Source organism: Vulpes lagopus, chromosome 6, assembly GCF_018345385.1.
Source record: "Vulpes lagopus strain Blue_001 chromosome 6, ASM1834538v1, whole genome shotgun sequence".
NCBI lineage: Eukaryota > Metazoa > Chordata > Mammalia > Carnivora > Canidae > Vulpes > Vulpes lagopus.
The window spans coordinates 63757895-63784471 of NC_054829.1; the positions used below are offsets into that span (position 1 = coordinate 63757895).

The 26577-nt window shown below is 34.9% G+C and overlaps 1 protein-coding gene and 1 pseudogene across 2 annotated transcripts in view; both read right to left on the reverse strand.

Moving 5' to 3' along the window:
- Nucleotides 1-26577, reverse strand: part of SCFD1 (sec1 family domain containing 1) — a 106271-nt gene that overhangs the window by 21203 nt on the left and 58491 nt on the right. For both annotated transcript variants that reach the window (XM_041758717.1, XM_041758718.1), the window contains exons 16-19: nt 22110-22180; nt 19832-19911; nt 16533-16595; nt 8418-8493 (exon numbers count right to left, since the gene is read on the reverse strand). In XM_041758717.1, coding sequence (XP_041614651.1) covers nt 8418-8493; nt 16533-16595; nt 19832-19911; nt 22110-22180 — 290 coding nt within the window. The remainder of the gene's footprint in view (nt 1-8417; nt 8494-16532; nt 16596-19831; nt 19912-22109; nt 22181-26577) is intronic.
- Nucleotides 10856-12387, reverse strand: LOC121493108 (annotated as a pseudogene).

Sequence of the window (26577 nt, forward strand, 5' to 3'; positions counted from 1 at the left end):
CTTATTAACAAACCAACTCAATCATCCATCCCACAGTTAAGTATGCTTCCTTCTCCATTAAACACATTCTAAAATCAAGAATTCTGTGAATGGTGTCATAGCTATAAATACTCCTGGCACAACTCAAGTTTTCAGAGAAAAAATATAATTCTAAATCAAAAAGTCCTTTTAATGTGAAAGCGTAACCAGGTTTTAGTACAAACACATGATTGGGCTTTTCACTTTGTTGGATGTTTGCTTTTTAATCCTAGTAATCGCAAACTTTTGATCAAATAAGAATCCCATTTTTTCCCTATTTCCTTTCAGCAGGTAGTATAAGAGGTTCTTCAGAAACAGAGTAACTTAAAGTCTGAAAATGTATGACATTCTTAAACTCAAGAGTCTTTCATTTCTAATGTATATTCTTCTAAGCCAAAAAGATACTTGTGCTCTTTGAAAAATGGTGAAATGGATACATACAAACTTTAGTGACCATTTTTGTTTTGTCTTGGATAAATTCCAAATTTCCAATGACATACTACATTGTCTTCTTACAGAACAAATTCTACTTTGAACATGAAGTGTGTAACACTGGTGTTAGCAGAAGATTGCTTTTTGACATGCTTACATGTCTTGAGATAAGAAATACTATTTTTATCTTTCAATCTGACGATTTTTAGCATTATTTTGAACATAAAGCATGGAGTACAGAAAATTTACTAAGTGACTATTACACTTATTCAAAATGTATTCCTAATGAGATGGCATTCTGCCTACTTTGAACTGATATTTCCTTTGTGAACTGTACAGGATGTTCTATAAAGAATATTTTGTATCTTGAGACTTCATACAACAAAGGCAACATTAAATCTGATTATTTATATAAATGTAGATAACACACTACTATTTTTACAAGAGTTTTGCTTTCTTTAGGCCATAAAACATTTTATTGTTACTAAAATGGACTACCACTAGAGAAAATGCTGCTTTGCCCAAACAGAAAATATGCAGAAAAATTTTTTTTCTTTTTCTTTCTCTAGATTAGCAAGTAAAAACCTTTTAAGATGCTCTTAGCCAAGTAAAATTGAAGCTATTTCATTATTCCCTTATATTTGTGTTGGCCAGAAACTTTTTAATATAAATAAAAGCACCAAAGGTTCAATCTAACTGAATGTACTCCCTGAATTCTATTATTTGGAATTAAAAAAAATACGGTAGCTCCAAAGTTTACCTTTCAAGTTTTTTTTTTTTTTTTTTTTTTACCTTTCAAGTTTTGTATCAAATAAAATTGAGTTTGTCCCTGTAGGAATAAGTCTAAACCATGACTTTCTCTGAAGGATGACTGGGGGCAGATTTAAATCTATAGAAATGCTTTATCCCAAAGAAAAAAACTACAGTTATATATTTGTTCCAAGTAACATTAACAAACTTTGCAAAATAAAAGGAGGGAATAATTTTTAAAAACATCTGGAGCAAGAACACATTAAAAATTATAAGATTTTACTAAAATTGGAGTTCCTGGGTGGCTCAGTTGGTTCTGTGTCTGCCTTTGGCTCAGGTCATGATCCCAGGGACCTGGGATTGAGTCCCACATCGGGCTCCATGCTCAGTGGTAAGCCTGCTTCTCCCTCTCCCCCTCCTTCTGCTCCTGCTTTCTATCTCTCTCTCAAATAAATAAAATCTTAAAAAAAAAATATTTTACTAAAAATAATTTTATACCAATTTCTCTATTTACATGCAGCTTTCCACTGAGCTCCCTGAATTGTACTACTAGATCTGTGCCATGGGGAAAAATTCAGAAAAGACATAATGTAATGATAAAGCCATGAGTCATATGACTTTATTTGTGAAAATAATTGGAAATTTGAATATTTATATCAATATCTCCTAATAAATCCTCATGCAGTATAAAAATGAGATTTTTCTAAAAGTTAGAACTAAATTTTGCTTTGTACTTTATAGCTCTGTAATACTTAAAGACAAGCCTACCAGTGAATATGTCATTAAATAGCATTAAAAAAATTTCTTTCTAGCAGAAAATTCCTGAGCCTAGAGACAATTCTTTATGTTTTTGTTTGGTCTTTACAACCATACAATAGCCAAAAAATCATCTACCACTTGTGAACCACATGATATTCACATACTATCAGAGATTAAGGAAAACTTCAAGTGTAGAGAATGATAAAAGAAATATATAATTTCCTTTCCATGATGTTGTTAAAAAGCATTAGAAAAAGTACTTCGGAAAACAGCTTCTGAGATCTTTGTCACCAACTAATGCTCTACCTAGCTTTTGTTCTTTACCTAGAGACTTGAACTGAGTTCAAGTCATTAATTTTTTTGAGAGAGAATGAGCAAAAGTGGGGATGGAGGGTGCAGAGGGAGGGGCAGAGGAGGGAGAGGGAGAGAGAGAAGGTCAGAATCTCAAGAAGGCTCCATGCCCAGTGCGGAGCCAGACGTGAAGATGAATTTCATGACTGAGATCATGACCTGGGCTGAAACTGAGTGGGACGCTTAACTGAACCATCCAAGAGCCCCCCAAATCAATTTTATATTAATAATAATTTATGTACAAGATAAATCAACTTTTACTGACTGAAAAAACTGAACTGTGGCAGCTAAATACTAATAAAGGGAAAACATTACAATAAAAACCATACAGTTTTCTTTGTTCAATGAATGTTATCTTACTCATAGTTAGAAACAAAAAATTTCTGTATTCACTAAAAGAGAAATTTAATCAAAAATCACTAAAAGGAAATTTAATCAAATAAAAAAGCCCCATTGTTTAAAAAAATTTCCAAGCATATTTTTCAATGTTTTTGGAAACTATTTTAGAAAAAAAAAGTAAGATATTAGCATATAGGTCAGCAACTAAATCTTTAGTAGCAGAAAGCCTTACTATAGACATAAATTTGAGAGACAAAAAAGTTTCATGCACATGAATATCTTAAATTAAGGATCACTATTTCTAAAATCCTTAAATTTCAGATATGTAAGCTAGAAATTTTATTTGGAGAAAAAAAAATCTATTCCTAAAGCCCTTACTGGCTTTATGACCATAGTCATGTTTTATGGTTTTAGTCACTGGAAAGTTTAAACAAAAACAATGTTAATCTTTGATGGTGTAAAAAACAAAACAAATAAAATACACACAGAAATTAAAAAACAATTTCAGAAAAGTAATATAGCTTTACACCCAAAACAGTTAAAGAACTTTTTTCCCTTAGTTTTCCTAGAATTAGCCACTTATTGCCCTATATTGCCATGTGGTGTATGGTGACTGTAATTCTCTCCTTGCAGCCCTGCCCAGGGGAAGGGATGATATTCTGATGCTGAAGTCAGCATTGAGGTTGGGACAGGAGTTGCTATCCTGATTATCAAAGCCTTGGGGAATGAAAACTAGTATGTGGACTTGAAGAGAATGCTTATCTTGAAGGCTGTATTAGCCAAGCTGAGTAAGATGATAAGATGGTGTGGATACCAGAAACACACTGGGAATGAGGAATTATCAATGATGTAAGGGACAGAAAGTTGTCAGTGAAGTAAAGATAGAAAAGGGGGGGGGGGGATAGATTATTTCCAAAATTTTAAAATTATAATCAGAAAGGGATCTATGAGTGAATCCAATATTCACATCAACATCTAACAGATGAGGAAATGATAAAATTATAGTGGTGTTTTTTTCCCCAAAATCATAGCATATTAATGGCAATAAAATCAAGAAAGTAAGGTTATATGGGACTCAATAAAACAATCCAGTTCTCCATCACTCAGCTTCAACAGTGATCAACTCCTAGCAAATCTTACTTCATCTATACTCTCAGCTACGCCTCCGTTTCCTACGTTGTTTTAAAACAAATCCCCAATATAAAATGACTTTATAGTTAACAATGTTTTCAGTACATATCTCCAAGATATAGGAAGTCATAAAAAACTATACTACTTGGTACACCTAAAATAATAATTTTTAATACAGTAATATCTAATCAATGTTAAATTTCCCTGTTGCAAACACTTTTTAGTTTTCTTGTTCAAATCATAATCTTAAAAGGCCATAGACTGCAATTAGATGATACATTTTTTTTTTTTTAAGATTTATTTATTTGAGAGAAAGAACATGAGCAGAGGGAGGGTAGAGGGAGAAGCAGACTCCCTGCTGGGCAGGGAGCCCAATGACATGGGGCTCCATCCCAGAACCCTGGGATCACAACCTGAACCTAAGGCAGATGCTTAACCGACTGAGCCACCCAGGTGCCCCCAGATGATATATCTTTTAACTCTTTTTTAACCTACTGATTACTACTGCTTGTAATTTACTTATTAATTTTTAAAAGAGGGATTATTTTAGCAAACAAGCCAAAGTGAAATCAAGACTTCTAAATTATGCAACTTTGTGCTACATTATTCATCACATCTTGTACAATTATCCTCAGAGAAATAAATTCCAAATCTGTGAACATCATTCAGATGGTTTTATGTGATAGCTGATACTTATGATGCATAACTTGCCTAATAAACAAAGTATAAAAAGCTCTTACAAGCAACACAGGAAACTGGACATGATGAGACATCCTATTATCTTTATTTCATTTATAGTCAAACATTTATTCAGATTAAAAAATGCAAATGACGTTTAGAGATTTTAAGAGGCTTAAAGTACTCAAAACTCTACAAGTGTGAAAGTGACAGAATTCATCTCTAGCAGTCTCCTCTCTGACCATCTCTTTCCTCTTAGTTCCCAATTGTAGTACTGCCAAATATTAGAACCTTAGGACACTGTAACTTTTAAACTGGATTGCTATTAAACACTTCTAGAACCAGAGACACTTTTTAAATTATTAAGCTGACAGGGCGCCTGGGTGGCTCAGTTGGTTGGGCATATGCCTTTGGCTCAGGTCATGATACTGGGGTGCTGGGACTGAAGTCTATGTCAGGCTCCTGCTCAGTGGGGAGTCTGTGTCTCCCTCTGCCCCTCTGCCTGCACTCATGCTAATTAAATTCTTTTAAAAAATTATTAAATTGACAAAGATTGCATACATATACACACATACATGCATGTGCCAAGGTTTGGGAAGGATGTAGAGAAACAAGTGCAATATATAAGTCATGGACAGTCAGCAGGTACATTTTTTCTGGAGGGCAATTTGGTAATATTTACTAAGAGGAATGAGATGTGCTCACCCCTTTGATTCCATAATGCAACTATGGGAATTTATCATATGGAAATAATTGAGATGAATACTCACCCAGGAAAAACTAACGTCTAAAAATTAGGTACATATCCTTCAGTATACTCATTTTTCTCTTTTTTGAAATAACATATTATAGACTTCATGTTTTTAAATGACATTTCTTTTTACTTCACAACATAAAAATGAACTTCACTCTGACCACCCCCCCCCAAAAAAAATCAATAAATACTTCCTCTAATTTGAGCCTGAAGTATATGTTTTATTAACACACGTTAAAAAAATGGCATGGCTCTTCCAGTAGTGGCAGCAGGATACCCTACAAATGGACATAAACACTAATCACTCCAAACTTTAATAAGTGAGAAACTGCCTATTTCAAAGTAATTTGTTGCATGCAACGTTAAAAAAAGCAAAGGAATTTGTGGTTATAGATACCAGTTTGTTTTTATACTGAATGCACTGTAAACAAACCAACTCTTGGTTTGACACAATAAAATATTTAAGTTGATCAGTTCCAACACCTCTTACAAACATCATTTGTGGACATACATCATTGTGGCTCTAAAGTAAGAAGTTTAAAAATCCATCATTTCAAAGACTGAAGTCTGTAATTTCTCCATTCCAGAAGTTATTCTATGATTTCCTTAAAAGAGTGACCAGTTAGGAAAAATATGTAAATCTCCTTACACATAAATTTATCTACAGTGGTATACAACAGTCACTCAGTCTAGCAAAAGGCAGACATTATTTTTGGGGTTGGTGGCTCCCCTTTTGTCCCACAGAACACTCATCTTGTTCACAGTTAATGATAAATTGAGTGGCGTAACAGATTCTCTGACAAAACTCCACTCAGGCTTCCCTGAGCTCTCTTTCAATGGGGCCTTGATTTCTGAAGTGTGCCCATCTTTGCATAGTCCAATTTAGAAAGAACCCTGTTTCAATAAGTTTAGCGAGAATCTCTCATCTTTAATACCTGATCATCCTGATACCTGATCAGATTCCTCATCCTCTGCCATCTCCCAGATGGTGTCTGGTCACCGTGGCCTGCCTTTAGCAAGGATCCTGTTAGGTTGGTTTAGCCAGAATCCTCTTTTATCCCTGATGTTTCCTTTTAGTAATTTTATAACCACTGATCCCTACCCTGCTCCTTGGCTATAAATTCCCACTTTTCCTTGATGTATTTGGAATTGAGCCCAACCTTCTACTCCAGGTGCAGAAAGAACCCTGCTGTGGTGGTCCCAAATTCTTTCACAGTGCCCCCACCCCAAACATCTGTCTTACTGCTTTTTAGCAAGTGTCATGAGTAACTGTCTCTTTAACAGGTGCTAAGTTAAACTATAAAGTACAATACATTGATTTCTAATGTGCCTTATTTTCTATTTTGTGCCTTTTCACCTTCTGTAGTCAAAGAGAGTAAAGATAAACTAACTCAGCAAAGTACTATAAACCAGTAAAGAGTGGACTAAGTACTTACTAGTAGCTCCGTACCAGGGTAAAGGTATGCTGGGAAGGACTGTACAGACAAAAGTGTTCCCAAATAATTGGAAATAATGCAATCTATCAGGAATGTATCTTAAGTTTGGAAAATCATCAGTCTTTTAAATAAAGCAAATTAGAATTTTTTCACTGTTCTTTGCTACATAGTTTTTATATTAAAATGTTACCAAATAAAGAACTGAATACCTACCATATGCAAAGTGCTATGGAAAATTCAAAGATGGGGAAAAAATTCCTTGCCCTCAAGGATCTTATTAAGAAGAAGTAACACTTTCTATATCAATCTTACCTCAATAAATCTGTGTGTGTGTATGTGGGGGTGGGGGAGTAAAAAATAATATCAATACAAAATAATACACATAAATATTGTAAGAAAGATAAAAGTATGGAATAAGTTCAGAGAAAGAAAAGATCTATTTTTTTCTGAAAACAAGTAAACACTTAATATTCACATCTGAATAACTGCAAATTAAATCTCTTTTTAAAATTTGGCCTTTAGGGATCCCTGGGTGGCGCAGCGGTTTGGCGCCTGCCTTGGGCCCAGGGCGCGATCCTGGAGACCCGGGATCGAATCCCACATCGGGCTCCCGGTGCATGGAGCCTGCTTCTCCCTCTGCCTGTATCTCTGCCTCTCTCTCTCTCTCTGTGACTATCATAAATAAATAAAAATTTAAAAAAAAATAAAAAAAAAAAAAAATAAAAAAAAATAAAATTTGGCCTTTAAAATCCTCCTTATAAACTGAAATATATATGGTTGAAATATTATGTCTCAGATTTTCCTTGAACTATCTTAGTAAAAATAAATTTTAAAAAATATAATAGGGAATATAAAACAAGAATGACAGGATGTTGAATACTGAAGCTTGGTGAAGGGTTCAAGAAAGATTGCTATACTAATGTGTATTGAAAAATTTCCATAATGAAAAGTAAAAAATATAACCTGTTTGAAAAGAAACCAAATTAGTGATGACTCTCTGAAGCAGAATACATCTATATATGAGAATAACAGAAATACAAAAAATTAAAAAGCATCTTCTGTATAAAACTAAAACTTATTCCAAGATGTAGTGTAAAATCAAGCTACAGTTTCATTATCTCAAAATATAAATTCTACTTAAAATATTTTATTCAAATTTATACAGACTTTCAGACTATCAAGTTCATTCACTTATTCTCCTAATATATGATAAACCTTAAATCATAAGCATTAGGTAGCAGTTCATTATTCCAAATAGAGTAAGCTCATTTTTCAGTTAATGTACATCCATAAACGTGACGGTAAAGGAAAATCAAAATGTCAATAAAGTCCAAATGAACAAATTAGAAAAAAAAAAAAACATTAAATTACAGAGCTCTGAACTGCATATGTAAAAATACTACCATATTCTTAAATATACCAGGAAAAAGACCCTTTGATTTTACTTTATTCCAAATATTTACAACTTGAGTATATCTAGAAAGTTGCTCTAGCTTGAGCAATCAACCTATTAACAATTATGCTCAAAAGTTACCAGAATAGGGGAGCCTGGGTGGCTCAGTCAAATGTCTGCCTTCAGCTCAAGTCAGGACCTCTAGGTCCTGGGATCAAGCCAGCATCAGGCTTCCTGCTCAGCAGGGAGTCTGCTTCTCGCTCTCTCTCTCCCCCTCTGCCTCTCCCCACTGCTTGTTCTCTTTCTCTCTCAAATAAATAAATAAAGTCTTAAAAAAAGAAAAGTTACCAGAATGTTTTCTAACAAGTATACTCACTTGCTGTTTCAATACCAGGTTCTTCACTCCTTCCATCACAAATTGTGATCCTGTATTCATGACTCGTGATAAGAGACTAGAGGCAAAAGAAGAGGATCACATTAAGATAAATTATCTTTTCCAATGTGGTACTGATAAAATATTTGCCTGATTATACATGACCTGCTGATGCTCACTGTACCTACCACTTTTATTCTCACTAAACAGACATGACTTGAGAATTTTTGCTTCCAAAGATATCACTGCTGTAATTTTATCTAACAATATAGTGATAAAATACTCTGACTAGTCAATAATTATTGATAAAACGTAAAAAATAAAGCTGCCTTCAAATTGAACATTTTAATTGCTTAGGTCTTAGCTACCTAGGCATACCTTGTTTTTTTTTTTAATTAATTTTTATTGGTGTTCAATTTACCAACATATAGAAAAACACCCAGTGCTCATCCCATCAAGTGTCCACCTCAGTGCCCGTCACCCATTCGCCTCCAACACCCGCCCTCCTCCCCTTCCACCACCCCTAGTTCGTTTCCCCGAGTTAGGAGTCTTTATGTTCTGTCTCCCTTCCTGATATTTCCCAACATTTCTTTTCCCTTCCTTTATATTCCCTTTCACTATTATTTATATTCCCCAAATGAATGAGAACATACACTGTTTGTCCTTCTCTGATTGACTTATTTCACTCAGCATAATACCCTCCAGTTCCATCCATGTTGAAGCAAATGGTGGGTATTTGTCGTTTCTAATTGCTGAGTAATATTCCATTGTATACATAAACCACAGCTTCTTTATCCATTCATCTGTAGATGGACACCGAGGCTCCTTCCACAGTTTGGCTATTGTGGCCATTGCTGATAGAAACATCGGGGTGCAGGTGTCCCGACGTTTCATTGCATCTGAATCTTTGGGGTAAATCCCCAACAGTGCAATTGCTGGGTCGTAGGGCAGGTCTATTTTTAACTCTTTGAGGAACCTCCACACAGTTTTCCAGAGTGGCTGCACCAGTTCATATTCCCACCAACAGTGTAAGAGGGTTCCCTTTTCTCCACATCCTCTCCAACATTTGTTGTTTCCTGCCTTGTTAATTTTCCCCATTCTCACTGGTGTGAGGTGGTATCTCATTGTGGTTTTGATTTGTATTTCCCTGATGGCAAGTGATGCAGAGCATTTTCTCATGTGCATGTTGGCCATGTCCATGTCTTCCTCTGTGAGATTTCTCTTCATGTCTTTTGCCCATTTCATGATTGGATTGTTTGTTTCTTTGGTGTTGAGTTTAATAAGTTCTTTATAGATTTTGGAAACTAGCCCTTTATCTGATACGTCATTTGCAAATATCTCCTCCCATTCTGTAGGTTGTCTTTTAGTTTTGTTGACTGTATCCTTTGCTGTGCAAAAGCTTCTTATCTTGATGAAGTCCCAATAGTTCATTTTTGCTTTTGTTTCTTTTGCCTTTGTGGATGTATCTTGCAAGAAGTTACTGTGGCCAAGTTCAAAAAGGGTGTTGCCTGTGTTCTCTTCTATGATTTTGATGGAATCTTGTCTCACATTTAGATCTCTCATCCATTTTGAGTTTATCTTTGTGTATGGTGAAAGAGAGTGGTCTAGTTTCATTCTTCTGCATGTGGATGTCCAATTTTCCCAACACCATTTATTGAAGAGACTGTCTTTCTTCCAATGGATAGTCTTTCCTCCTTTATCGAATATTAGATGACCATACATTTCAGGGTCCACTTCTGGGTTCTCTATTCTGTTCCATTTATCTATGTGTCTGTTTTTGTGCCAGTACCACACTGTCTTGATGACCACAGCTTTGTAGTACAACCTGAAATCTGGCATTGTGATGCCCCCAGCTATGGTTTTCTTTTTTAAAATTCCCCTGGCTATTCGGGGTCTTTTCTGATTCCACACAAATCTTAAAATAATTTGTTCTAACTCTCTGAAGAAAGTCCATGGTATTTTGATAGGGATTACATTAAACGTATAAATTGCCCTGGGTAACATTGACATTTTCACAGTATTAATTCTGCCAATCCATGAGCATGGAATATTTTTCCATCTCTTTGTGTCTTCCTCAATTTCTTTCAGAAGTGTTCTATAGTTTTTAGGGTATAGATCTTTTACCTCTTTGGTTAGGTTTATTCCTAGGTATCTTATGCTTTTGGGTGCAATTGTAAATGGGATTGACTCCTTAATTTCTCTTTCTTCAGTTTCATTGTTAGTGTATGGAAATGCCATTGATTTCTGGGCATTGATTTTGTATCCTGCCACGCTACCAAATTGCTGTATGAGTTCTAGCAATCTTGGGGTGGAGGCTTTTGGGTTTTCTATGTAGAGTATCATGTCATCAGCGAAGAGGGAGAGTTTGACTTCTTCTTTGCCAATTTGAATGCCTTTAATGTCTTTTTGTTGTCTGATTGCTGAGGCGAGGACTTCCAGAACTATGTTGAACAGCAGTGGTGAGAGTGGACATCCCTGTCTTGTTCCTGATCTTAGGGGAAAGGCACATACCTTGTTTTATCATGCTTCATTATAGCGCCCTTTGCAGATAAGTACTTTTTTTTTTTTAAACACACTGAAAGTTTGTGGAAACCTTGTGTTATGCAAGTCTACTGTTGCCATTTTTCCATCAGCATTTGTTCACTTAATGTCCCTATGTCACATTTTAGTTACTTTCACAATATTTCAAACTTTTTTTATTATTACTATAATGGCTATGGTGATCTGTGATCAATGATCTTTGAGTTACTACTCTAATTGTTTCAGCGTGCCATGATCCTCACTCATGTAAGACAGCAAACTTGACTGATAAGTGCTATGTGTGTTGTGTTCTGAATGATCTATCAACTGCCTGGTCCCTTGTCTCCCTCTCCTTGGGCCTCCCTGAGATACAAAAATATTAAAGTGAGGTCAATTAATAGCCCTATGTGGCCTCTAAGTTTTCAGGTGAAAGAAGAGTCACATGTTTCTCATTTTATTTTTTTGATGTCCGATCTCATTTATTTGTTACTCTTAGACAATCTCCTTTTCGACTGGATTCAGACTTAAGAGGTAGAAGCTCTCAGGACAGCCTTTGTCTCTTGGCAGAGGTTGGTCTCTTGGCCCTCGTGTTTTTCTTTGGCCTCTTTCATTTTCTTGGCCAAAAGTTTAGCATATTCTGCAGCCTCTTCCTTATTTTTCTTAGTATATTGTTTCTTCAGAGTAATATACCGATATCTGTGTTGGAGGACATGTGAAGTAACAAGATGCTGAATCTTCAGTGCTCTGGTTCCTGTTTTCTTACCTTCTTTGTTTAAGGGCTTTCTCACAACATACTAGTAGACATCATCTTTAGAGAGACTGAAAAGTCTGCTGATTCTACTAGCTCTTCTGGGCCCCAGGTGATGGTGCCCAGTAGTATCAGTCAGTCCAGGAATATTCTTTTCCCCCTTTTTCACAATGACCAAGTTGAGAATAGAGATTAGCATCCATAGTACAACCTCAAACAGATTTGTGCTTTCTTTCTCCGGTACTCCTTGGTGTGTAGCAGAATGCCTCTTATTTAGCAGCAGGCAGACATGTCCATGTGTCAAGGCACCTTGCTTTATTGGGAAGCCTGGTTTGTTCTTGGCACCACTGATTCAGATCATGTAATCCTCCTTCACCCAGAGCATTAACAACAACTTCTGTGGCCATACACTTCTCATAAAAGGTACAAAGTTTATCATCCACTTTAGGGAGTTTCTGGCAACCAGTAGTTGGGAAAGAGATGTTCAGTTTCATCCTAAAGCAGCCTATACCTCTGGGAGCCAAGAAAAAGAGCAATTCTCTTTCACTTTAAATCAAAAGCTAGAAATAAGTTTAGTGAGGAAGAAGGCATATCGAGGGGCACTTGGGTGGCTCAACTGGTAAAGTGTCTGCTTGGCTCAGGTTATAATCCCAGAGTCCCGGGATTAAGCCCCATGTCAGGCTCCCTGCTCGGCAGGAAGCCTACTTCTCCCCCTTGCTCCTTCTCTCTCTCTCTCTCTCGTTCACTCTCTCTCTCTCAAATATATAAATAAAATCTTAAAAAAAAAAAAAAAAAGTCAATGTTGAAAGCCGAGGCAGGCTGAAAACTTGGCCTCTTATGACAGTTAGCAAAGTTTTGAGCAAAGGAAAAGTTCTTGAAGGAAATTAAAAGTGCTATTCCAGTGAACCCAGGAATAAGAAAAGTGAGGCTTACTGCTGATATGGGAAAAGTTTGTGTAGCCTGGATAGAAGTTCAAGCCAGCCACAAAATTCCCTTTAGCCAAAGCCTAATTCAGAACAAGGCCCTAATTATCTTCAGTTCTGTGAAGGCTGAGAGAGGTGAGGAAGCTGAAGAAGAAAAATAAGAAGTTAGCAGAGGTTGGTTAAAAAAACATCAAGGAAGGAAGTCATCTCTATAAGGTAAGTGCAAGGTGAAGCAGCAAATGCTGATGTCCAAGCTATAGCAAGTTACCCAGATTTAGCTAAGGTAATGAATGAAGGTGGCTACACTAAGCAGTTTTTAATACAGACAAAATATACTTCTACTGGAAGAAGATGCCATTTAGGATTCTCACAGCCAGAAATCAAGACTTGGCTTCAAAACCTCAGGACAAGCTGACTAGTATTAGGGACTAATGCAGCTGATGACTTTAAATTGAAGCCAATGCTCATTTGCCATTATGAAAATCCCTAGGAATTACTCCTTAAGAATTATGCTAAATCTACTCTGCCTGTGCTCCAGAAATGGAACAACAAAGCCTGGATGACAGACATCACATCTGTTTGCATGATTTACTGAATATTTAAGCCCACTATTGAAACCACTATTGAACTACTGTTCAGAAAAAAAGATTCCTTTCCAAATATTACTGCTCAATGACAGTATACCTGGTCACCCAAGAGGTCTGATGCAGAGATTAATGTTATTTTCATGCCTGCTAACAAACTATCCATTCTGCAGCCCATGGATCAAGGAGTGATTCTGACTTTCAAGTTTTCTTATTTAAGAAATATACTTTGTAAGGCTAGCTATCATATATCATTATGGATCTGACTAACCTAAATTGAAAATCTTCTAGAAACGATTTATCATTTAGATGCCACCAAGAATATTCGTGATTCATAGGAAGAGGTCAAAATAACAACAAGAAGAGAAGTTTGGAATAAGGTGATTCCAACCCTGCTAGATAAGAGGGATTTGGAACATCAATGGAAGAAGGAACTGCAGACGTGGTGGAAACAGAGACCTAGAATTAGAAGTGGAGCCTCAAGATATGACTGAATTGCTATAGTCTCATGATACAACTTTAGTGAATAAGGAGTTATTGCTTACAGATGAGCTAAGAAAGTAGTTTTCTTGAGACCGAATCTACTCCTGATGAAGATGCTGTGAAGACTGCTGAAATGACAACAGAGGATTTAAGAATATTCCATAAGCTTTGTTGATAAGGCAGTGGCAGGTTTTGAGGGACTGACCTCAATTTTGGGAGAAGTTCTACTACAGGTAAAATGCTATCAAGCTGTATGCACTGCTACCAAGAAACTGTGAAGGAAGAGTCCAACGATGCAACAAGCCTCCCTGTAGTCTTATTGTAAGAAATTGTGGGCACCTGGGTGGCTCAGTGGTTGAGTGTCTGGCTTCAGCTTGGGTTGTGATCCCGGGATCCTAGAATCGAGTCCCACATCAGGCTCCCTGCAGAGAGCCTGCTTTCTCCCTCTGCCTATGTCTCTGCCTCTCTCTCTGTGTCTCTCATGAATAAATAAAATCTTAAAAAAAAAAAAAAAAAGACATTGCCAGAGCCACCTCAACCTTCAGGAACCACTACTCTAATCAGTCAGCAACCATCAACATCAACGCAAGACCCACCACCATCAAAAAGATTATAATTTGCTGAAAGCTCAGATGATGGTTAGCATTTTTTTAGCAGTAAGTTATTTTAAAATTAAGGTATGTACATTTTTTTCCAACAAAATGCCATTACACCCTAAATCGAGTGTAGTATAGTGCAAACGTAATTTACATGCATGCGAAACCAAAAAATTAATTCTGAGTTACTTTAATGTGGTATTTGCTTTATTGTAGTGGTCTGGAACTGAACCCACAATATCTCTGAGGTATGTCTATAGTTTTTAGGCAAATTATAATTTGAATGTAATTCCTTATTTTTCTAATTCCCTTAATACTAAAATAATAAAATTAAAGATAGTAAATAAGAGAACTTGTTTTAGGAATCCAAAACATACTACCAAGTTGAAAATATGTATGAGTGTAAGTGATACGAATAGGTCAAAAGCTACTATTTTCTCTATATCACAGCAGCTAGATCCAATCCTTTGTTTATACGATCTCCTCGCAATACATAAAATCTATCATATAAAAATGTGAGGCACAATATACCTAGTGAATTTTACCATAATTCTGAAGAAATATTTACTGTCTAAATTTTTAACAAAATAACACCAATAAATGACCTGCCACATTGGGTTTATATTTGTGGCTCCGTCTCTCACTATGGACCAAATGATGCTTTGTGGGATAGAATGGTAATCCTATATTATCCTATCAAAAGGCTAGGGATAGGCTTCAAATCAAGATTTTCTTACAACACATTTTATTAAAATTCTCAGGTACAAAATCCATAAGAAATCTAATAGACTTTTAATATTCAGTTAGGATTTTAAGACATGAAACTGGAAAGTCTATTAAATACATGAGAGTAGTTTTCCAAGTAAATTCCCTTTTCCCTATCTTGTCCTCACTCTTCTCTGAAATGAAAAGCCGTACAAGATGGAAAATCCTTTCTTTAAAAGAAACAAGACAAATAATCTTTTTTGGGAATAAAGAGTTCAAAGGCAGTACTAGGCAACTCTGAGGGAGTGCTAACCTACACAGTACTGTATGAAGGTGAGGCTAGCTAGATTCATGTTGTCAAGCACTTACAAGCCTTAGGTGAGTGTTTTCGCTTTTTCAAATTGTTTCATTAAAACCAGAAGCTCAGAGTGAGACTAGAATACAACTGTTTTCTTCTGGGCTATACACTTTTATTCTAAACTCTAAAAATTAAGGAATTTGAAATAAGTATGGCATGAAAAAGAGTTGTTAGAATTACCTTGTTCAGCTACTTTGAAAATTATGCACACTATAGGTTTCTCTGGAGTTAGAAGTCAGACCCAGCCCTGGGGACTTCCTCCCTGTCATTTAATAGTAAGCCTAAGTCAATCTTGAAGCTAAGTCTTAAATGCCACCCTCCAAATTTGTATTACTTGTCAACACGCATATGAGAATAGCTTTAACCTTCATATACCTTCTGAAAATGAAAAATGTAATGTTTACATTTTTATAATGTAAATACATAATGCAATACTTACATTACTTTTTTTTTTTTATTAAAGATTTTATTTATTTATTCATGAGAGACACACAGAGAGAGAGGCAGAGAGAGAAGCAGGCTCCATGCAGGGAGCCCGATGCAGGACTAGATTCCAGGACTCCAGGATCACGTCCTGGGGCGAAGGCATGCGCTCAACTGCTGAGTCACCAGGCGTCCCACATTACTTCCTTCTTAAAGAATAAGGAAGCAGAGCAGCCAACAGCTCATACCATGTAAAATATATTAACTTACATTTTATTTTATTTTTAAAAAATATTTTATTTATTTATGAGTGAGAGAGAGAAAAGGCAGAGACATAGGCAGAGGGAGAAGCAGGCTTAACTACCATTATTCTCTCTTTAAAATGAGAATTTAAAATTAAGGAAGGCAAAAGCATGTTGACATTCATAACACAATGAAAATATTCTGCATTCAAAGTGTCAGTGAGTTTCTGATGCCTGGGTGGATCACTTGGTTAAGTGTCTGACTCTTAATTTCAGCTCACGTCATGATCTCATGGATCTTGAGATCAAGACCTGCTTTGGGCTCCCCACTCAGCAGTGAGTCTGTTTGAAAATTATCTCTTTGACCTTCCCCCACTCACTCTTTTTCTCTAAAATAAATAAATCTTAAAAAAATTATAATAAAAAGCCCCCAAGCCCCTCAAAAAACTAAGTGTCAGTGTGTTTTTTAGGCATGTGGGTCTAATAATGATCTGGAGTATTAGACTTATTCAATCAGAGTTATTAAAAATACGTACCCCATTGGTTTAGTGGTAGTGTTACCATAGCTGGCAGGAGCTGAGGCCATCTTGGCAAAAGCCCTATGAAATAAGAAAATTATATTAAAAAGTTGATTATCAGAGCTAACATTCAGCATCACAGTATTAAAAACTCTACTGACTGTAACTTTCGCAGATATTTTCTGAAAATAATCATTTTTCAACTAATATAATACAATGTTTCAGTACAATTAGTACTGGAATAAATATATTGTTATATGATATGTAATCATGTAAAATGACATCCAAGTATAGTACAATTAGTACTGAAACAGAGATTTAAAAAAAAAAATGCTTGAATGCATTAATTTCCCAAACTTTTAAGATTTTTCTTTTTATTGTATCTGATCATTAACATGAAACAGACTTGATGCCTTAAAAGAACAATCATGTACTGATTAGGTCTCTTTATTGTTCCCCACATTCCACACTCCCTCATCCTCAGACACATGTCTTTGTTCATGCTGTCCTTTGAGGGGGATAAACTGATTGCTGCCTTTTCCAATAGAAATTGTACATTTCCTTTTAAGACTCAGCTCAAGGGGATTCCTAGGTGGCTCAGCGGTTTGGCGCATGCCTTCGGTCCAGGCATGATCCTGGAGTCCTGGGATCAAGTCCCACATCGGGCTCCCTGCATGGAGCCTGCTTCTCCCTCTGCCTCTCTCTGTGTGTCTATCATGAATAAATAAATAAAATCTTAAAAAAAAAAAAAAAAAGACTCAGCTCAAAACCACTTTCTTCATTCACACGATTCTAATTCTACTACCTAGTTATTTTTCCTTTTAAAACACACATTTACAACACACACTTTTCTACTTAATTACATATAGTCATTTTTCTATATAATCAACTGTATCTAAACAATAAAGAGTTAAATATATAATGGTACATTTTTATGGCTCAACATTATGCAAACACTAAATACCACCACTGAAGAAAAAAAAAAACAACACTAGTTATTTAAGAAAATGAACAACCGGTAAAATGAAAGTTAATGGAATAACTATCTCTAATAATGTTTTCCAAGTCTTAAAAAATACATGTAATATGCATATAAAAAGATACCAATGTTCTGTTGTAGGCTCTGGGTGATGGGATTACAGATACATTTTTACCTCCTTTATACCTGAGTTTTCTAAAATTTTCTCTGAAAAAGTGGTATTACTCATAATTAGAAAGAAAACTGTTAGAAATTTTAAATCTATAACAATATAAAGTGATGCCCAAAACTGGCTTTCCTCATAACAACAAATGTTTGATTAAGGAGTTCCACACAAATCATAACGTAAAAAACAATGACATATGCCACATAGCCAATGTGTAAAGGGTATGTGTTATAAGGCAGTTTTCAGTTTCTTTTTTACACAGATGCTTGTTTTATGTTTTTCTTACCGTAAGAACACAATCAAATAAGAAATTTGGAAAGGCAAGGGTGCCTGGCTGGCTCAGCCAGTATAGCATATGACTCTTGATCTTGGGGTTATGAGTTAAAGCCCCCCATTGGGGGCAGAGATTACTTAAAGAAAAAAAAAGGGCACCTGGCTGACACTCCAAACAGTGGAGTGTGTGACTCTTGATCTCTGTCTGGGATTGTAAGTTTGAGCCTCACATTAGGTGTAGAGATTACTTAAAAAACAAACAAAACAAACCTCATAAAAAATCTGAAAAAGCAAACAAAAGTATAGATGATATAAAGCTAAAAAACTCAGAGATGACCCCTGATAACAACTTGGCATATTTCTTAATATAGTTGAGCTTGGAAAGCATATTCAATTTTATAGTCTTAACTATTTTAAGAAATATTTTGATGGTAATGTTTGTTGTAGAAAATTTGTTAAATAAAGATAAGCACAAAAAGGAAAAAATTCTACCACTTGGAATTATCCACTATTAACATTTTAATGTATGCCATTTCAGCTATGTAATTATATGTCTATAGGTATATGTGCACATATACGTACATGCAGAGATGGATAAATAAATGTGTAGAAATAGAAATGACACAGTAAATATTGTCATCTAAGTTTTGGCTCAAATATCACCTACTCAGAGACTTTCCCTGATCTTCTGAACAAATTTAACTCTCACCCCCCAAGTTAAGATCTTATCACTTGCACTCATACGTGGAATTTAAGAAACAAAACTGATGAACGTAGGGGAAAGGAAGGAAAAATAAAATAAGATAAAAACAGAGAGGGAGACAAATCAAAAGAGGCTCTTAACTATGAGAAAACTTGAGGGCTGCTGGAGTGGAGATGGGTGGGAGGATGGGGTAACTGGGTAGTGGGCATTAAGAAGGGCACTAGATGGAATGAGCACTTGGTATTATACGCAACTGAAGAATCACTAAATCTTACCCCAGAAACTAATACTATACTATATGTTAATTAATGTGAATTTAAATAAAATCTAAAAAAAATTCTTATCACTTGGTATTATTTTCTTTATATCACTTAGTATGGTTTAACATTATTCTGTTCATTTTTTGCTTATTGATTGATTTATTGTTCCATCGACACAAATGTAAATTCAGTGAGCACAAGGACCCTCCATATGTTCATTATTGTATTTCCAATGTCTAGAAGAGTCTCTATGCATAGAGAAGAGGAATCAATAAAATCAATGAATAGTGGTTTAAACTATTTTCTCACTTTATCATATAACATATACATTTTCCAGTGTCATTAAGTCTTCAACAACATGATTTTTAATTTTCAATTGTATTCTATCTTATGGAAATGCCTACTGTTGGACATTTAGGCTAGCTGCTTCTAAGATTTTACGACACCAATTACTTCTTTGGGATATATCCTTAAGAGGAGAAGTAGGCATAGTTTTTTTTTTTTTTTTTTTTTTTATATAAATTACTTTTATACCATCTAGCAAAAATTGTGACAACTTATATTTTTAATAGCAGAATATAAATGCACCAATTATACCTCTTGGCATAGCACTATACTAAATCTCTGCCCTATGTTAATCTGCATTTCTTTACTAATGAAATTAAAAATTTTATTGTTTTTGAGACACTTCACCCAAATATTTCAGTCTTTGACACTCTTATCTAATGAATAAATAAAATATAAACTTGTCTAAGAAAGTTATCATCATTTTATGTAATTTTAAGTTGTAGATAGGAAGGGACAGATGGGGAAATATTTATGCCACTGAGTTAAAAAAAAAAAAAAAGGGCAGTTAAATTTTCTTGGAACATTTCCAGTTTCTTGTGGACTCTACTTCCATTGTGCTCTCTTATATAAGAAGAAAATAAAACTTACTTCCACTGTTTGATATATTGTAAGGGATTAAGGTTGCATCCTGCATCAGTTAAAGCTTTTTTGTATTGCTCCAAATCAGCCTGAAATAAACAAAGAAATGGCATCATAAAAAATTGTACTTTTGTGAAAGAGAAGACCGTTTTGTTATTATTTGATTAATCAAAAAGTTAGACCAAAGGCATGAGTTTAAATTCGAGGTACCCAAGTAGAGTGGAGTCATATTTTGAGTGAGTATGTAAGTGAGCACCTGAGACAAAAATCACATCTAATGAAAATTACTTTTGACAGCCTCCCAAATCACATATCCAGTATTTCATCATCCCTCAGTGAATCCAATAGAGCCAGTTTTTTCTCCATTTTTGAAACAGACTACCTTTCCTTGGGATAAGCACTGAATGAAACATTTGACCAAGAACATCTTAAGACCAGAAAACACAAGAGGACAGTGTGACTGATGTGACACTGAGGAGAAATGCAGGTTTAGGTTTTCCCTTTTCATATGCACTCTTGTGGTCCAAAGTCATTTACTGAGTATCAGGTGTCTTACACTTTTTAAACTGTTGTTTTCTCTTCTTTACTCTTTTAGTACCTGATGAGTAAGTTTAGTTGAATTACTCTACTTTATAAGAGCCTACTACCAAAGTGACTCCATTATAAAAAATTTACAAGACAGAAATTTAAAGCTTACCTTCAACCAGAGATGTTTACTACTTTGCATTTTTGGGGCTATCAGGAGCTTACATCATTAGTCACAATTTACGTTAAGCCTCTTAATGATCATTTAAAATTATGAAAAGACATGGTCCTTACCAAAAATAAATAAAAATAAAATAATGTGGTCAAATTAAGGGAATATGGAATTAAGTTTTAAAATAATAAATTCTTAGAAAATATTACAAATAGGCTATAATCCCTTTTTACATATGTAAGCTTATATACATAAGCCTGTAAGAGTCCCCTACGATACAGGTATGAGATAATTCTGAAAAGAAAACCACACACTTTCTTACGCTATTAACATAAAAGCTATATGCCCAGAATAAAGCAGAATTGGCCTAAAGCAAATATTGAGTTTAGTTTACTGTTTTAACATGCCAGAGATTTTTGACCAAAAGAAGCAGTATGATCTACCAGACTTTTACAAATAAATGTTACCAGCATAGGAAAGAAGTTTACAACAAGAATATATTTCTAGACGTCTTCTCAACTACTTATGCTTGTTGCTCATCCAGTAAAATTTCACTGAGTTACCACTAGAGAGAGTTAGCAGGTCTCTAACCTGGTAACAACACTGATACTAAAGTTGCCATTTGCCTTCAAAGTCGATTACTTATGTATACATTCAATTTTTTAAAACAATTTTACTTATTTATTCATGAGAGACATAGAGAGGCAGAGACAAAAGCAGAGGGAGAAGCAGGTGCCTTCCGGGGAGCCCAATGTTCCCCAGAACCCCGGGATCATGCCCTGAGCTGCAGGCAGAGGTTCAACCAGTGAGCCACCCAGATGTCCCCATTTTTTTTTTTCCTTAAAAAGCAACTGATAGCCTATCACAGAAAAAGAAAACAACAGAATTACCCACAATCCACTCTTCCAGTGAGGAAAAAAAATATTCTAGAAAGGAAAATTTGTCATTTCCCAATCATTCTGAGAAATGTATTGATGTAAGTTATTTAATTGTAATACAAAAAAAGTCAACTTCATTTTTATATAAATCATGTGACAGATATAAATCTGAAGTTTAATCTCATTACAATACAGTATTTACATAACTTTTTGGAACTATATTTTCCTTCAATGGATTCCTTATATTCTGTAACAGACATTAATTTTTAATAACCTTAAAATACTACCGCATTTTTACTTTAGGTCAAACATAAATTAATTGGAAGGCATTAGTGGCTATAGCTCAAAGAAATAGTACTTTTAAGATGATCACATAATGGGAGAAAGAAGACCAATGTTTCAAAAAGCATAGTGAACTTGATTAACTTGATTAACTTGATTTATAATAGCATTTTCCAGAAATAAAAATTTTGGCCACTTGAATTCAACTCATATTCCAACACTTAAAAGTGGTCACACATTTCATGAGTGGATAGTTCTCTGATGACAATAAATATTGCTGTAAAACTCAGCAGTAAATAGAACCAGCCTTAACAAACTGTTTTTCTTTTAAAGAAAGGAATGAGGTAGTTATTTGGCCATAGTGATCTGTCTTCTATTTTTGAAACAAACATTTCCCCTTCTACCCAATAAATGAATAAAGAGGACATACCTCAGAGGGTGCCTGCTGTGCACTTATATAATAAATGAGAAATAGCCTCATTTTATCTTCTGGCGTTCCTGCTACATAGGGGGATATAAATAAAAAAAACTTCCATAATTCTGATTAAGCATTATAGTCAACACAAGTATATAAAAATTTAAGGCATAGATAAATGTAAGATTCAGCTGACTTAGGATTATAGGCACTATACCTATAATCATGTACAATATAGATATGGAAAAAAGATTAAATGCTGTGAGATTAAAGGAATGGAATATGGAACTATCTATCTCCAGTCTATCTTCCAAAATGTCTATAAAAGATTTACCTGTTAGATGTAAACACAGAAAGAAAGAAAGGCATAGGTAAGGTAATCATACAATTCTAAAACAGGATACTTCTGAGATGGAAAGCAGATGCCAGTAGTAATTATGCAAAGACAACAGATATAAAAATGAGACTGTTCTGGGAAAATAGCTGTATGGTCATTCTAGGTGTTGGGTTATAAAACTTTAATACTTCTCAAAAGTGGGGTCACTAAATATATATATATATATTTATATATATATATGTCTCTTTCTGAAGGGTATTGTATCACTTATAAGTTTTGGGAAAAGAATACATTTATATTAAAATAAACACTGTTGTATTATGCAAAATACATTTAACTGAAATTGTTCAAGACAAAACATAAGATTTCAAAGAAATTTCTTGCTTGCAGTTGGTTTGATCTGCTATTCCTATTTCTCAGAGCTCAAAACTGTATAGAGAAATTCATTTATTCTCCCCTCTGCTACTGGGTGTACTTTGGTGCAAAATGATAAAACACTGGTCAGCAGTAACTCAGTTTTACCACCAACAAATAACAATATGCACTCTCACTTCAAAGTATGTTCTAATAGTCAAGAACTTGGAATTCCAATACTTTACTACAGAATAAAAACTAGGAAAAAATTTTTCAAAACATGACTAATGAACCATTGATTTTTTTGTGTTTAGAATCTCGATAACCATTCTCAAATTATCCTTACTCCTTAAATATGACAAAGAATGGTAATAAAGATCAATAGTGGGTTTTGAAAAGTTCTGATATTTACAAATAAGTATTGTATCTTGGATGTTTTGAATACTAGGTTATGAAAATCAGGGTCTTGTTTAAGTCTTAGGAGAAAGCTGCTATTTTTGTTTAGTAGATAATTAGTCTGGGGTTCAGGCCAAGGTTCCTACAGCTTTCTGTGGGTTGTGGTTCCTTCATCCGTCAATCTCTTCAAAATCCTCTGCAGTGCTACTGGTATCTGTCCAACCATCTAGTGGCCACAGTGGGAACCAGGAAACTGTCTAGCCCTTCAACTCTTTGTCTTTGGAATAGTGTTTAGGATTCGATTCATGTATGTGCAGCTAAGGGGTGAGCCCAGGAATTCATAAACAACTTTATGAGGTTGCTTTCCTTAGCTCCTTCCTTTCTGCAATCTCACTGGTACTTGCCAATTCCTTTGACTTTCCCCTTTTCTTTCTTTCTTTTTTTTTTTTTTTTATGACTTTCCATTTTTGGTGCTCCATCCAGAAAGCTTTGGCTTTAGTTACCCTGGTCCATTGTGCATTTCCTGCAACTATGACTAAGCAGCGAGAGGACAAAGAGAAGAAGAGTAATGAGGCTTGCTGCAGGCTGCTGGGACTACCACTACTAACACGGGAGAAAAAGACTTTCCTCCCTTAGAGTTTCAGGGACCTAGCATAGCATTCTAATAGCAAGCACTTACTCTGTAAAGAAGAAAGAGTTCCTGCTCTTCTTTAAGGAGAAACATATTTTATAGTTGCTATAGTGTAAATAAAAGCCCCATTATCTTGATAGGGTTGGAAAATATTCTGATGTTTATAATGACATTAGTCACAGAGGAATCAAATGGAAATTGTAAAAAGGAATGCTTTACAAATGCAGGTACTCTAGAATTTACAACTAGTAACCTGGATCCTTTTGTCACACTTAAGTTCCCATTGGAACTGCTCTCAATTTTAAAGTCAGTTTCCTTATTGAGTAATCTGATATATCTTAGAAAAAAGTTTTAAGTAGAATTCAGAAAGCTTTATATCTCCCTGAACAATCTGAGAGTAAGTTGTTGACAAACTGTCCCATTATTCCCAAATGTCAGATGTTCTCCAATATAATATGCTCAATATAACAACTATCAAAATCAAGAAATCAGCATTAATGTATTACTAACATCTAATCCTCAGATGTCATTTCAAGTTTCACCACTAGTTCTATAACATCCTTTATGACAAAAGGATCAATTTCAGAACCATGTGGTATACATAACTGACACAACATAAGGCTATCTTCTATATGGAACAGTTCCCGTCTTTCCTTGATTTACATGGCCTTGATGTTTTTGGAGATTACAGGCTGTTTTTTTGTTTGTTTGCTTGTTTTCTTGGTAGAATATCCCACAATTTAATTTTGTCTGATATTTACTCATGATAGATTCAAGCTGCACACCTTTGGCAGGAATATCACAAAAGAAATAATGTATTCTTTGTATTACACCCTACTGGGTGGGGTATTATTTCAAATGTGTCATTACTGATGATGTTCACTGCGATTACTTAGTTAAGGGATCTATCATGCTTCTCCAATGTAAGATTAGTTTTTCTCTTTGTAATTAACAAGTATCTTGTAGGGAGGTAATCTGAAACTAAATATCCTGTAAAATTTCAATTTATTCATTTATTATATCTCTAAGAACTCACAGCTTCCTATTTCATTCAGGGAGTTATAATCTGTTATCATTATTGAGGTGCTTATAAGGTCATGATCTGGCCCACTGGGGCCTCTTCAAGCTGACCTCTTCAACCTGACCTCTGATATGTCCCATCACTTTCTGAATGCTTTCCTTGCTTTCTGACACAACAAAATGTTCTAGGCTCATTTTGTACTCTCTTTTCCTACCTACCTCAGCCTTGGAATCATCTACTTCTCCAGTAAGTCCTAGTAGAAAATGGTATTTATAAGCTAAAATTTTTATTAGTGGAATATTGTTGCTCCCAGCCCTGCTTAGTTGGCTGACTAGGGAATACATAAATGTGTGCACACACAGTATCTATATTTATTTCTCTATCTGACAAATACATAGTGAAAACACAGGTCCACAATAACACCTTCAATTCCAATCCAACATTGCAGAGCTCATGATAGTTTTCTCCCTTTCCATATTTGTAACTTCTTTCTCTGACAACAGAAAACCTGGTTCCCTTTGTATTATCTGACATATGCACTTACTTAACCAGTCTGTGATATGTAACACAGCCATTTTCTTGCCTGCATGGATGCCTTTTCACTCCATCTGGGCTCTGATTCCCTACAGTGGACTCGCTCACATGCCTGGCCACACTTTTCACCTCACGTGGACTGATGCTGGGTTGTTCCTGCATACAGTCACCCTCCTCAACCTGTTGGGACTTTTATATATTATGCCAACATATTTTTCTAGGCGAGGTGGCAGCAGACTTCCACCTTGCATAAATGCCTACCTTGCTCTGTCATATTTAATGTCTTTAAAAATAAACTGAGAAAGGAAGGGGAAAGAAGAGAAGGGTTCTGGTTTATTAACACATTTATTTGCTTCAATTTTACTCAAAACTTACTGTAAATAACAAAGAATAGCTCTGAAGTGATAGGCCTACATATTTTGCATTTCTTCATTATAAAGTACGAATACCTTCATGAGGTTGAGCCCCACATTGGGGGTAGAGATCAAGAGTGTAAAAACCTTCAAAATGCTTTGTTTTCATTACAAATCTAGCTTCTTAAAAGTTTGAGTAATACTTATAGCTTCTTAGAAGTTTTTAGGAATAGACTCTTCAACTGCAATTTGTAACTTATTATTTTTCAACTTGGAATAAAGTCTAAATAAAACATACCAAACTCTTAACTCAAAAATCATTATCATTGAGCTGAATAACTTATATGCAAAATATAAACTGAACAGCTTATATACTTTATTCATTTTGGAAAAGCACTGAGATTTGAATTGAAAGCTATTCTGAAATGATCAATTCTCTAAAGTTTATTTAATTTCAGAGGCTAAAACCTATGTGGATCTCAAGATCATTATAACTGAAAGCAATAATTATAATACATTTTCTAAGTACAAAGAATCGTATCTTGTTTTAAGAAAATCTAACATACAAATATTTAGTTAAATGTAAATATCATGGGATTGATTAAGGAGTTTCTTTAAAAGCAAATTCCCTAAATATTTAAAACAAAATTCAGTTTTTGGTATTTTTTAGGAAACTTGTTGGGGTTAAACCAAAGTAATTAGAAAGTGTATCACTTAGAGACAGCTGCTTTGAATGTTATACCTTCAAATCTTCCTAAAATCAGCAGAAATTGAACTTCAGGTATATCACTTTAAATAATGAATATAACAAGTTCTTACACACCATGAAAGAAAAATTCAATGAATTAAAATATAAA